At 33.5% G+C, this 13155-nt stretch overlaps 1 protein-coding gene across 1 annotated transcript; it reads left to right on the forward strand.

The window, feature by feature from the left end:
• Positions 1–8: 8 nt before the first annotated feature.
• Positions 9–10579, forward strand: LOC136806866 (T-complex protein 1 subunit gamma-like). Its single transcript, XM_067063441.1, has 10 exons — positions 9–169; positions 2413–2474; positions 2674–3086; positions 4529–4917; positions 5741–5822; positions 6092–6190; positions 6579–6765; positions 7074–7214; positions 8824–8955; positions 10324–10579. Exons 1-10 carry the CDS (start codon positions 142–144, stop codon positions 10429–10431), a joined length of 1641 nt encoding a protein of 546 aa, XP_066919542.1. The 5' UTR covers positions 9–141; the 3' UTR covers positions 10432–10579.
• The last annotated feature ends 2576 nt before the right edge of the window (positions 10580–13155 follow it).

Raw genomic sequence — 13155 nt, forward strand, 5'->3', positions numbered from 1 at the left:
AACTACCCATATGGGTCTGGAATGTTCTACAACAAGCGGGAGAAGTTGGAAAGAATCGGGATCGCTTCGCTTCGCTCAGGTGTGGTTGTAAAAAAACATTATTTTGTGGTAATATTTTGATACTTTTAACTACCTTTCAAGATGATGCGTGCACCTGTCATGGTCCTCAGTAAGTATTTTTTGTATTAATTGAAAGTAAGACAGTAATCTCTTTTTTGCACTTTTAGGCGTACAAATTTTTGTGAGGTCAAAAAATTGCTAAATTTGCATCGTTTATTTTTCAGTCTGGGAAATCCTCTCAATTGCACGCTTATCTTCCGAGGGCAAGCGCGCAATTGCACGGTTATAATTTAAGCCAGCTCCCGCCCTGGTTGAAATTGCTTAGGGATTTCAAGGGGTTCAGAATTATCTAATTCGGGCGAAGGCATGGTTTAACGGGCAATCCATTTTTACGGAATCTTCTTATACGATAAATTTTGAGTAAAACTGCCCTAGGCTTTTGAAATTCAACAGAGCTTTCGGAAGGAATTTCGTGTCAAAAATATAGGAAATTTTAAAGCCTGTAATTGCACGCTTACCGCAAAAGCCGTCACCGTCCGTCAATCTTGCTTAACGCTTACCGCCCGTTTCAGAACAATTTCGATAAGCGTGTATAAAAATTCTGCCATTTTGATAACCGTGCAATTGCGCGCTTATGGCACGCTTTGATAAGCGTGCAATTGAGAGGATTTCCCAGACTGTTTTTGCAAATTTGAATAAAAAATCTTTTTTGCAAGCATATAAACTTTTGCAAATCAGGTCAAAAAGTGAATATTGTCACTCAAAAAATGGCTCAGAGGGATAAATTCTTCTTGAACTAGCAGCAGGGGTAAAAACCGTGTCAGGGGCTATTGACTTGCGATTTTTGAATTTTTTAACGGCATTTGGCCGTGAAGGGGGGGAGGGGGTCAACCATGTGCCGTTAAGGGAAGGTCGAAAATCTCTTTAGGGGTCAACTCACCACATATCAATTCTTTTCACCAGAAAATATCGATTTTTGAGACGTTTATTCCATACAAATGTTACTTTCCATATTTCTTTTCCTCCTTTTATCGACTTCGCTATTTTTAGAATAATTTTAACCAAAATAAACAACCCGATGTTTATGTCTCGTGTTCCTTTTGTTTAGACGTTCCACGCGGCCAGTCAGGACTAACCGCCTAAATAAAAGAATAAAAATTATTCTTAGATAAGTACCCCTTATCCTAGATGAGAATATTTGTGAAATCGAAAAATTTGTTCCTTTTAAGGCGGTTAATCCTGACTGGCGGCCCTTGAATTTCGCAGACGGTCGGTCTTTATTCTTTGAAATGCCGCTAATCTTTTGATTGTGATTAAAGAGATAATTAATTCGCGCAACTTTCGGAAAAAAGTTTAGAAATTATCTCCGTTATTTTTTAAATATGTAAACTGAGTGTAGCCTTGCAAAATTAAAGATGACTGACGAAACAATGATGAAAGTGAAGTCGAGTTTCATCAATTTTTTAACTTTAGAGAATTTGATGGCCGTTAAGGTTGAGGGGGGAGGGGTCAGAGCCTTAACAGCCAAATGCCGTTAGAAAATGCAAAAATCGACAAGTCAATGGCCCCTTATGTACTCTGGATATCTCCAGTGCAGAATTTTCTTATTTACTTATCACAAAAAGGGCTAAAATTTGCAAAAATCACGAAAGTTTCCCTTGCAAAAGTTTGTACGCCTAAAGTAAGTTTGCAGGCCTATGAATGAGCAAAAGGATAAAAATTTAGAAGAAAATATTTGTAGTTGTGGACTATTTGAGAAACATTTTGACATCAAAATATAAATTTGAAATATGAAACTATTGATGCCCAGGATTCCAGGATGAGTTGGTCAGCAGTGCTAAACAAAAAAAACATGGAACAAAGATAGCTGAAATTGATAGGCAGACTGTTAATTAGGTATCATTGTAGGTGCCGTAGTATAGTGGTAGTCGACCTTGGCTTCAGTGCAGGCGGCCAGGGTTCGATTCCCACTCACGGCAGTTCACTTGGCAAATGAACGTTCCTTCGCCCGGGTCAACCCATGCCATGTGAGAGGAATTGGGTAGTCAGTTCAAGGTGCTGACGGGACGCTCACAAGTAAGCGTCTATAGTTGTGAGAATAGGCCTCTAAAGCCTCCTGCAACTCAACCAAATAGAAATAGAAATATCACAAACTAGACAAAAGGACTTACTCAGGATGGGCAAGTGTAAGTTTTTAAAGGATGAAAATTTCATTCACAAGACTTGTAAAGTCCATGGGCTATAGCAGCTAAATAATTTAACAGGATTTGCTTCATATTGATGATGTGGGTTGGTAAATCATTCCAAAACCTAGTATTTGTCAAATTAATTCAAAATAAACTACCTTTTTAGACCAAAACACCAAGAGGGAACAAGGAAAGAAAATTCAAATCAGCAACATTGATGCTGCAAAGGTATAACTATTTTCAAATTTTAAATTTGTTTTCCTTAAACTTGTGCTCTTTTAAGTTTGAATATTTATTTGTAAAGATTTGATAATAAGTTTTTAAAGGTTCATATAATCTATTATACAATCTATTACAATTACATTTTTTTACTTTTTCACCTAAATTATTACTGGTGTGATTCATTTAATTTAATTCGCAATTCTAGACAGTAGCTGATATCATTCGAACATGCCTTGGACCAAAGGCTATGTTGAAAATGTTGATGGATCCCATGGGTGGTATTGTCATGACCAATGATGGAAATGCTATCCTTCGTGAAATTATCGTCCAGCACCCTGCTGCTAAGAGCATGTTGGAGATTTCACGTACACAAGATGAAGAGGTTGGGGACGGTACCACAAGTGTTGTCATCCTTGCCGGAGAAGTCATGTCAGTTGCTGCACAGTTCATTGAGGATAAAATTCACCCCACCCTCATCATTGCTGCTTACAGAAAAGCTTTGGATGATATGTTGGAGGTTTTGAAAGACCAAGTTAGCATCCCCATCGATGTCAATAATGATGAAGAGATGTTGAAAACACTTCAAAGCTGTCTTGGAACTAAATTCCTCAACCAATGGTATGTAGATCAAGTTACCTTTTTTGGTCTTCGGAATCTTTTATGTTCCCTTGTTATTCAAACTTTAAATGCAATTTACAAGTTATCCTGTGACTCCACACTATATAATAAATAGTGAATCACTGAATACATTACTCTAAAGGGAATGACAATGGTGAAATCTTCCCATTTTGGAAGTAACCCAAATTGACAGTACAGGTTGACTTGTAGTTTGACTTTTTGGACCTACCCCAGTGGAGGTCCTATAAATTAACCTGTGTTTGTTCGTCTGTTCGTCGGTTCGTTCGTCTGTTGCCAACTTTTCTCAGGATTGAATCATAGGAATCTTTTGATTTTTGGTGCGAAGGTGCAAAAATGGTGGTGGCCAAAATGTGACGGAGCCCGATTTTCAAAAAAAAAAATTTTTGGGCCAATTTGGGCCAAAAAACGGCTAAAAAATGGGTTTTTTAGACTTTGTGAAAAATTGGATCATTAATTTTTTCTGATTTTTTTGTATGAAAGTAGGGTACCATCATAGGTAAAAGATGGCTCAAGCAGATTTTTGCAAAAAAATTTTGTTGGCTCAAAAAGCGCATGTTTATCTATAAGAATCACTATTAATAAGCATACATCAATGTTCTTAATCAAATTACTCAATTTTTTTATGAGATAGATGTTTTTTTTGCTCATGAGGGCTTACTTTTAAAGCAATTGTGTGTTTAGACATAAAATTTTGGTTGCTTAGCGTGTTTTTATAGGAAAATTGGCCAAATTCGATATTTTTTTATAAGCACATTATCAATTACTTAGATATTAGCTTTTCTCGAGATTGGCTCTTTCATTCTTTATGATTTTTTGCACAAAGATCCATAACTATAAACCCTTAAATGTGACAGAGCCCGATTTTTGAAAAAAAATGTTTTTGGGCAAATTTGGGCCAAAAAACGGCTAAAAAATGGGTTTTTTGGACTTTGTGAAATATTGGATCATTGTTTTTTTCTGATTTTTTACATGCAAGTAGGTAAAAGATGGCTCAAGCAGATTTTTGTGAAAAAAAGAATTTTTCAGCTCAAAAAACGCATCTTTATTTATAAGAATCACTATTAATAAGCATACATCAATGTTATTAGCCAGATTACTCAATTTTTTTAATGAGATAGATGTTTTTTTTTGCTCACGAAGTCTTGAATATGAAAGATTATTTCAAGAGCATGAAATTTTGGTTTCTAAACGTTTTTTTTATAAGAAACAAACGACTAATTTTAATAGATCATCACTATTTGTGTTCTGAATGATTGTTTAACGGTCATGCTCACGTAGATATCAATTATATTTGTTAAATCCATAACCAGGTAGGTCCATAAAAGTATCACTTGTTTTCATTAAAATGTATTTATAATTTAGTATTGATTCAGAATAAAGCGAGTAAACAATTTCTTATTCATTCAATTGGGTTTCTCCAGGTCAAACTTGGCATGTACCATGGCTCTGAAAGCTGTCCGCACATGTATGATTGAAAACAATGGACATAGAGAAATTGATATCAAAAGATATGCTAAAGTAGAAAAAGTTCCTGGTGGAACCCTGGAAGATTCCCGTGTATTGGATGGTATAATGTTGAATAAAGATGTAGTCCATCCTAGAATGAATAGAAGAATCGAGAATCCACGTATTTTGTTATTGGATTGTAATTTAGAGTTCAAGAAAGGTGAATCACAAACGAATATCGAGCTCTCCGGTGAAATGGACTTTAATAAAATTTTACAATTGGAAGAGGAATTTATTAAGAAAATGTGTAATGAAATTATCGCATTCAAACCAGACCTCGTCATCACAGAGAAAGGTGTATCAGGTATGATATTTTCTCGGCAGATTTTGGTGGTTTTCACCAGTGGATATACCCTAAGATTTTCTGTGGCGCACTATTATTCATTACTATTGTAAAGCCGTGGTTACACTACATTTAAATCTCTTTAAAATTTTTGAAATTTTTTAATCAAAAATAAATTAAAGAAATTAACTATTTTCTTTAAAGTCTTTTTGAAATTTTTGTAATTTGTATCAAATCTACAATGTTTTTTCTCAACTCATTTTCGTAACTCATTTTCTCACTCAACAATTGATATGAGTGGAAGGAGAAAGGCTGCAGCACGTATTGTGCTAATTTTTTTGAAACGGAAATTTGAGAGGAAATATTCGAAAAAGAAAAGTCGAGCTAAAAGGTCTTGCTGGGTACGCGAGTGGTTAAAAAGTTGAGGAACGAAAAAAGTGCCTACAACATATTTTCTGAACCAGGCTGAACTTCGTCTACGTGACCAAGAAGAATTCAGATCTTATTTAGAGCTTTCTCTATCTTTCACCCCTATCTCATATTACGTTTTAAAAATTCCAAACGCTAGAAAATCCATTCATCGAAAAGAATGTACAGAACTATCATGTCGGTGCCTTTGATCTCGAGAGAAGTGAAGAAAAAAACTTTATACTCTTTACCAAAAAAATGGTAAAGAATTGCAAGAAATAATTTATTTTTCAAGAATTTATACGTCTTTATTTTCTTTAAAAGAGGGCTGTTACACTTGTAAAATTTTTAATCTTAAAGACTTGATTAAAAAATTTCAGAAATTTTGAAATAAATTAATGTAATGTAACCACGCCTTAACGTCTGTTTATTTCAGATCTGGCGCAACATTACTTAGTAAAAGCTGGTATCAGTGTTCTGCGTAGATTAAAGAAAACCGATAACAACAGAATAGCAAGGTAATTTTTTAATTTTTCAAAAGCAAGAATCAATGGCACAATGATCATGGCTTATGGACTCAAATATCCCAAAAATCCAGATTAGCTTCCTATGAAACGCAACATGTAAGTGCCGAGAAATTTCTTAAGAATATATTCCTAAAGTATAATAAAACTGAACGTCTAAAATGGCTAATTCTTCATATCCAATACTTAAGTAATGGACAGTTTGGTTTGAATAAAACAGGAAGATTTTTTTCTTTACTGATAATTTCTTCTCATTTCTTCAGAGCTGTAGGTGCAACTATCGTCAATCGTCCAGAAGAAATCAAGGAGGAAGATCTCGGCCTTGGATGTGGACTATTTGAAGTACAAAAAATGGGAGATGAGTAAGTATCGGGGAAAGAGTAGCCTTGTTTAACTTCAGTTCAGTTATTTGTTGTTGTTTTTTCACAAAGAAACCAGGATGCTTTGGCCCGAATAGTTTTACCATTTCGTAGATAATCGAACCGTGGTAGTCGATAGCCCTTAACCAAATTCACTAAGCATAAATATGGTATATTATTAGAGGTGCCTGGAGCAAAAGAATTGTCTTTTATTTTACATACAACTATGAAGAAAGTATTTTGTTAAATATTTTAATAACCTGAAAATGAAGGCTTTTAGAAAAGTCTCAGGGAAAACCGGGGGAAACAATTTTGTAGATTTTTGTCTGAACCCTGAATTAATTAAACCTCTTATTTTTGACACACAAAAATTTATTTTTTGTATCTTCAGGTACTTTTCGTTTATCACTCAATGCAAAAATCCCAAAGCTTGCACCATTTTATTACGTGGCGCTAGTAAAGACATTTTAAACGAAGTCGAACGTAATTTACAAGACGCTTTACATGTCGCCAGGAACGTCATGCTGGACCCACGACTCGTCCCTGGTGGCGGTGCTGCTGAAATGGCCATCTCAAATGTAAGTGTTATTGTATTACTGTAAGTTACTGTCACTAATGATCAATTCTTCAATCATTATGAATTACTAGAGACAGTGCTGTCTGGGAAAATATTGACCGAATATCTAGTATATTGGACCAAGAACATCTAGCTTGATATTTACCAAGAGGGAGCGATAAGTTTCATAATCAACCACAGCATTACAAATTCCGATTGAGAAAATTTATTCATTATTTCTAACTAGTCTAATTACAAAGGGAGAAAAGGCTGAAATTGACAGTGATTAATTATATCGATAATAATTCAAAAAGAAATTCGATTTTACAGGCTTTGGAAGAGAAAGCAAAGAGTGTTGAAGGAGTCATGCAATGGCCTTACAAAGCAATCGCTCGTGCTATGGAAATCATTCCAAAAACACTCATTCAAAATTGTGGAGTCAACTCTATTCGAAAATTGACTGCTCTCAGAGTAAGTGTTTCGTTGATGTCCGATAGCTTATTATTTAAGCCCAGTTTTTGGTTTTCTCCGCAAATAATTTAGGTCCCATTGAGAATTCGGTAAGGGTTAGGTCGGTGAAGCGATAGATATACCTTTTCATTAATTATTTTGAGAACAAAATTTCAAAAAATGGAAAAAACAACCAAAATTCGACAAAAACTGGCATCACCTGACAAGAACCTGTCCCTTGATGAAGATGAGATTGACAACAACCGTTGTACGGAGCATAATTGCATTAAAGATAATGAAAAAATGAAGATTCAATGCCATAAATGTCAAAGAATGCTACATTATGCCTGCACTGGACTACCATCATACCAGCTGAATATGTTTTTGAATAAAGGTTACAGAAAATACCAATGCATAACTTGTTGTTCTCCGGCAAAAGACCTCAGCATAAAAATCCATCATCAAGCAGAAAGAATAGAATGCTGTACACATAGCTATAAAAAAATTGATGCATGTGAAACCATAATACACCATAAAAGTGAGAATGAAAAGAGACTTAACACCGTGGTCAAGGACTTAAAGGCAAAATGTCAGGAATACCTAAAAGACAAAAATCAAGTAACTGATCTAATCCAGAGCCAATTTTCCGTCCTGGAAAAGAAGCTATCCACTAAAATTGAAGAGACAGTGAATGCTAAGATTTCGAAAGTCCAAGTGGCTAAAGAACCAAAAAGTTTTGCCGACGCTGCGAAAGTAAATGGTTCGTTGAACCTAAACAACATGAAGCAGTTACTCAGAAGGGAGAAAGTCGAAGAACAAATCGAAGACCAAAGAAAGCTGTCAATAGACGCAAACATCATCATCCACGGGGTGCGTGAAAAAGAAAATGAAGAAGATATCCATTTCGTAAACAAACTTTTGAACGACGTCAACGTAAAAACTCAACCAACCTTCGTCTCTAGAGTTGGAAAACAATCAAATGGTGTGCGTCCAATCAAAGTCGCCTTCAAAGACAGCCATATAAAGTACCGCTTCATGAAGAAGTTGACTGAACTAAGACAGCACGAGAAGTACGTAAAATTGAGCATCACCGACGATTTAACGAAAATTGAGAGAGAGCAAATCAAAGAATGGAAAAGAAGAGCAGACGAGATGAATAAAGCCAAGTCGAATGAAGACTTTAATTGGAGGGTGCGGGGAAGTCCTCGTGACAAACTGTACCTAAAAAAGATTTTTTGTACAAGATCGGTTTAGAGGCCCTCGTGTGCCTGGACTGTAATTCTTTAATAAATAAATAAATAAATAAATAAACAACGACTGCCCCGTTTTAAAACCATTACCAAGGTGTGGTGATTAAATACCTCGAGTCTTCAAATGTTAACTTTATAAGAAGATTAAACTTTGTATTAACTCCTCTAATAATATTTTGAAAACGAAGTAAGCGTTGTTCGTGACGTAATTTATGAAAAGTTCTATTAACTCGCGATCGATTCTTTGTAGTGAAAATATTCAAGTGCAATGGGTAACAATAAAAGGGACACAAAAAGAAGCCGGGACGAAAAAATTAAACTCACTCCAAAATAAAAATGTCTAAAATATCTTAACTATTGGTTATTCGCTTTCCCCACAGGCTAAACACGCAGAAGGAAGTAATACAACATGGGGAATCGACGGGGAAACTGGTGAGATCGCTGACATGAACACCATTGGCGTTTGGGATTGTTATTCCGTGAAAGCACAAACTTACAAAACCGCTGTCGAGGTAAGATCAAATTTCCTCAAAGTTTTCATTTTCGAATCATTCTGTATACCTTATCGGGGAAAAAATGTCGGAGTTTTATTTACTGGGGGTTTTTTTCGTCGGGAAAAAATTTCGTCACCTAGAGGCATTTTCGTCACTCTCCCCCGACCAAAATTTCAAATTCGTCACTTTTCCCCGACGAAATTTACAAATTAGTCACTTTCACCCAACTAAATTGTCCAAATGAAATGCTTGTAATTCGACGTTTAAAGCACTAATTTCGGTTAATCATGGAGGTAATAAAGTAATAAATCTATTCAAAGCGGCTTTTCTTTGATGTACCATTATTGGAAGCAAAAAACATCAATTTATAACTTTATAAGAACAGAAAGAGACTGTTTGGTTTCATAAGGACACATTTTTGGGCTGGCATTTTGTTAACATTATCGTTGAAAGTTTCTTATCTTAAAATCTTCACATCTGTGGGCAGCGGTTTTCATACTCTGACAAAATGATCGATACAAGGTTCCTAATCGTAACACGTAATTCTTTTTTAAATCTATCGATGGCTTTATGGGCAGCTTCCCCTAGAAGTTTGGAGTATTGTGCTTATTATGTGAAGTTTTTTTTCCAATTTTTCATGACAAGGCTATTATATTTCAATATACTTGTTAAAAATGTAATGTCTTTTCATTCGTCTTAAATATTCCCACGAGTATACCCAAAATTAATCATCTTATTCCCAAAGTAACCAAACAGCTGTTTGCTTCCGATGGTAAATCAGAATAAAAGAAAAGGCATTGACTCTCCATCTATCTTTATTACCTCCATGGGTTAATAAAGGTATAAAACATTTAGATTTAGATTTTGGTTGGGGTAAAAAATCGGGTAAAAGTTTTGGTCGCGTGATAAAATATCGGGAAAAAATTCGTTGGGGGGAAAATTTCGTCACTTTCCCCCGACATTTTTTTCCCCGAGGTATACACAAAAAGGTCACAACTAATAAACCCTTTATTTTGAATCATTAGTGTAAGTTTTGTGTTTTGGAAAAATGACTCTTTAAAGGTTTTATTTTTACATAAGTGTTTCCGTTTCATACCAGACACATATTTCATATCGGAACAGTGTCTGCCTATTGTTATATTATGCTAATATAAGCAAAAAAAATGTTTTTTCTTTTCCTCTTTCTGGCCAATCTTGCTCCACATCAATTAAAATTGATGAGTAAGTAAACGATATCACTCTTATTTAAAAACAAAACCTTTAAGTCTCCTGACAACGCTCGTACATTTTCAGCGTTTAATGCACCGTTTCTCTGCTAAAAACAAACTGACCGAAATTTTGGTGAATAATTTTATCAGTTAAATCTTCATTAATTTTACTCCATAGACCGCTATGTTGCTTCTCCGTATTGACGACATTGTATCTGGAACGAAGAAAAATACCGGTGAGGCCGCTGCGCCCTCTGTAGACCAACCACCCATGGTTACAGAGTAAAAGATTTGCCTTTGCGCCCTTCCAACAAAGCCTTCCGCCCATTCATCGATCATATCATGAATATAAATCAATCAAATTTTTATTTGTATTTTATATTATTGTTCATTTTCAGCCTTTTTTGTTCCAAAAGAAAAAGTATCAAAATTTATTTCCAAAAAATAATTTTCATTCTCATTTCAATCATCTATGACCCTCCAATTCGTATCGATTCTTCGTTGCACGGATCTCAGATTGTATAATGTTTTACTTTTTCAAATTCAATCTCGGTTCGGTGTAAAAAAAGGAACATAAAGCTCAGTATAAGTCAGGGGAAACCTTCAAAAAAGTCAAACTCAAGATGGTTGATCTATGTAAACAGACTCGAAGACTGTAAACTGCGATTTTGGGTTTTTGTGATCTTTAGTTTCTATCTTCAATATAAAATTACAATATTTACAATAGGTAGCTAGATTCTAATCTGGAATATATTATGGTTGTCATTTTCCAGCAGAATTACTCAATGGAAACTCACTGCACTTCTTTCGTAAGGTCAGATTCAAGTTTTACAGGCTTCATTTGCCAGCAGAATGACTCAACACTCAATTCATGGTGCAAACTTTCATAAACGATAATTCTATGTCAAATGGGACTTGGTCACCTTAGTTCATAGCAACTTTATTTAGTTTATGTACACGTTTTTTTATAAGAACAAACTATATAGGAACATAAGGTTTCGCTGGCCAAAACGTTAAGAACATTTTAAGGCTTTGTGGACTCAAAAAAAAACATATTTCTTAGAAAAAGTGGTGAAAATAAGAACATGGTAAGAACATTTTTAGGCTTAAAACTCAGAAAGTTAAGAACATCCAAAGGCTTCAAAAATGTTGGATGTTCTTATAAAAAAACGTGTATCTAAGAGTTTGACCATGCACCAAAAGCGTCAACCTTTCACCGTCAGCCATTTCAAAAACATCAACAGTCAATTTATAACTGATTAATCTTTATTTCTTGGAAGAAATAGGTTTGATCATAAGGTTCCTTAAAATGCCATTCTTAATATCCAAATTTTCGATCTTCACCAAACTAATCTTTGCCATTTTCAAATCATCGTCATTGGAGTTTCTCTTCGTCTTCTTCAGATGCAGCAAAGGTACTTTCTCTCTCGAATAAGTCTCTTTCAAGTTTTTGTTGGTTGATCTATCACCTATCGGTGCAGCTTTGCCAAAGTTTAACAATAAAGATAGAAGAGATAAAATCAATACAATTTTTCCATAAATCATTCTGATCGAGTGTCTGTTTGAGTCTTTAGTTAATTTCTCTTTTGGTTTTAAGTTAATAGGTCTTCGAGGTTATTTGGTAATAGTGTCTATACGAATGTTTTGTTTGACAAGCCGGGTTGTTGAAATATTGTATCATTTAAAAGTTCTTTGAAAAATGAAGTCAAAATATTCTGATGTTTCTCATATTATATTTTCCACTATCGATCATTTATTCACCAGAAGAAAAATCAGTTCCCCACCAAAACATACATACAAATCCAATTATTTTTAATTTTATTTTTTTTCAAAAAAATCTTATTTGTGAAATTTACACCGCGGCTTCAAACACAATGAGACTGAAACGAGAAAATCACTCACGCATGAAAAAGTTGAATAATTATACAGAAAATCTCGACATTTTCACAGATCAAATCATACCAGAGTGGGCGGCAACCATTCTGACCATTAATTTGTAGAATAAATTTTTCGGTCGAAACGTTTGAAATAAAAATAAATTTCAAAATGAACCAGAAGCAGCTTCGGTTATCAAGATGTATGGAAGGATTGATTTATTTAAAATTTTCCTGTAGTAATAAAATTTCCCTGATAAAAGACATAATATTTTATGAAAGGAGAATTCCCTGCAAATTTTAAACACCGCGAATAATTTTTAAGTGCTCTAATTTGATTCAGGAACGTAAAGTTTTAGCTCTGAGTTACTTAGGTACGGTGGCCGAGAAAGCTCAACCAAGATTTAAATTTTCAAAATACAAATTTAAATATTCAAAATACAGATTTAAATATTCAAAATACAGATTTAAATATTCAAAATACAGATTTAAATATTAGAATATGAATTTAAATATCAAAATACAGATTTAAATATTAGAATATGAATTTAAATATCAAAATACAGATTTAAATATTAGAATATGAATTTGAATATCAAAATATAGATTTAAATACTAGAATATGAATTTAAATATTAAAAATACAGATTTAAATATTAAAAATACAGATTTAAATATTCAAAATACAGATTTAAATTTTCAAAATACGAATTTGAATATTCAAAATACGAATTTAAATATTAAGAATACAGATTTAAATATTCGAATATGAATTTAAATATTCGAATATGAATTTAAATATCCAAAATACGAATTTAAGTATTCAAATACAGATTTAAATATTAGAATACGAATTTAAATATTAGAATATGAATTTAAATATCAAAACACGAATTTAAATACTAGAATATGAATTTAAATATTAAAAATACAGATTTAAATATTCAAAATACAGATTTAAATATTCAAAATACAGATTTAAATATTCAAAATACAGATTTAAATTTTCAAAATACGAATTTAAATATTCAAAATACAGATTTAAATATTCGAATATGAATTTAAATATCAAAATACAGATTTAAATATTAGAATATGAATTTAAATATCGGAATACGAATTTAAATATTAGAGTA

Source organism: Clytia hemisphaerica, unplaced genomic scaffold (genome assembly GCF_902728285.1).
Source record: "Clytia hemisphaerica strain Z4C2 unplaced genomic scaffold, Clytia hemisphaerica genome assembly, whole genome shotgun sequence".
Taxonomy (NCBI): domain Eukaryota; kingdom Metazoa; phylum Cnidaria; class Hydrozoa; order Leptothecata; family Clytiidae; genus Clytia; species Clytia hemisphaerica.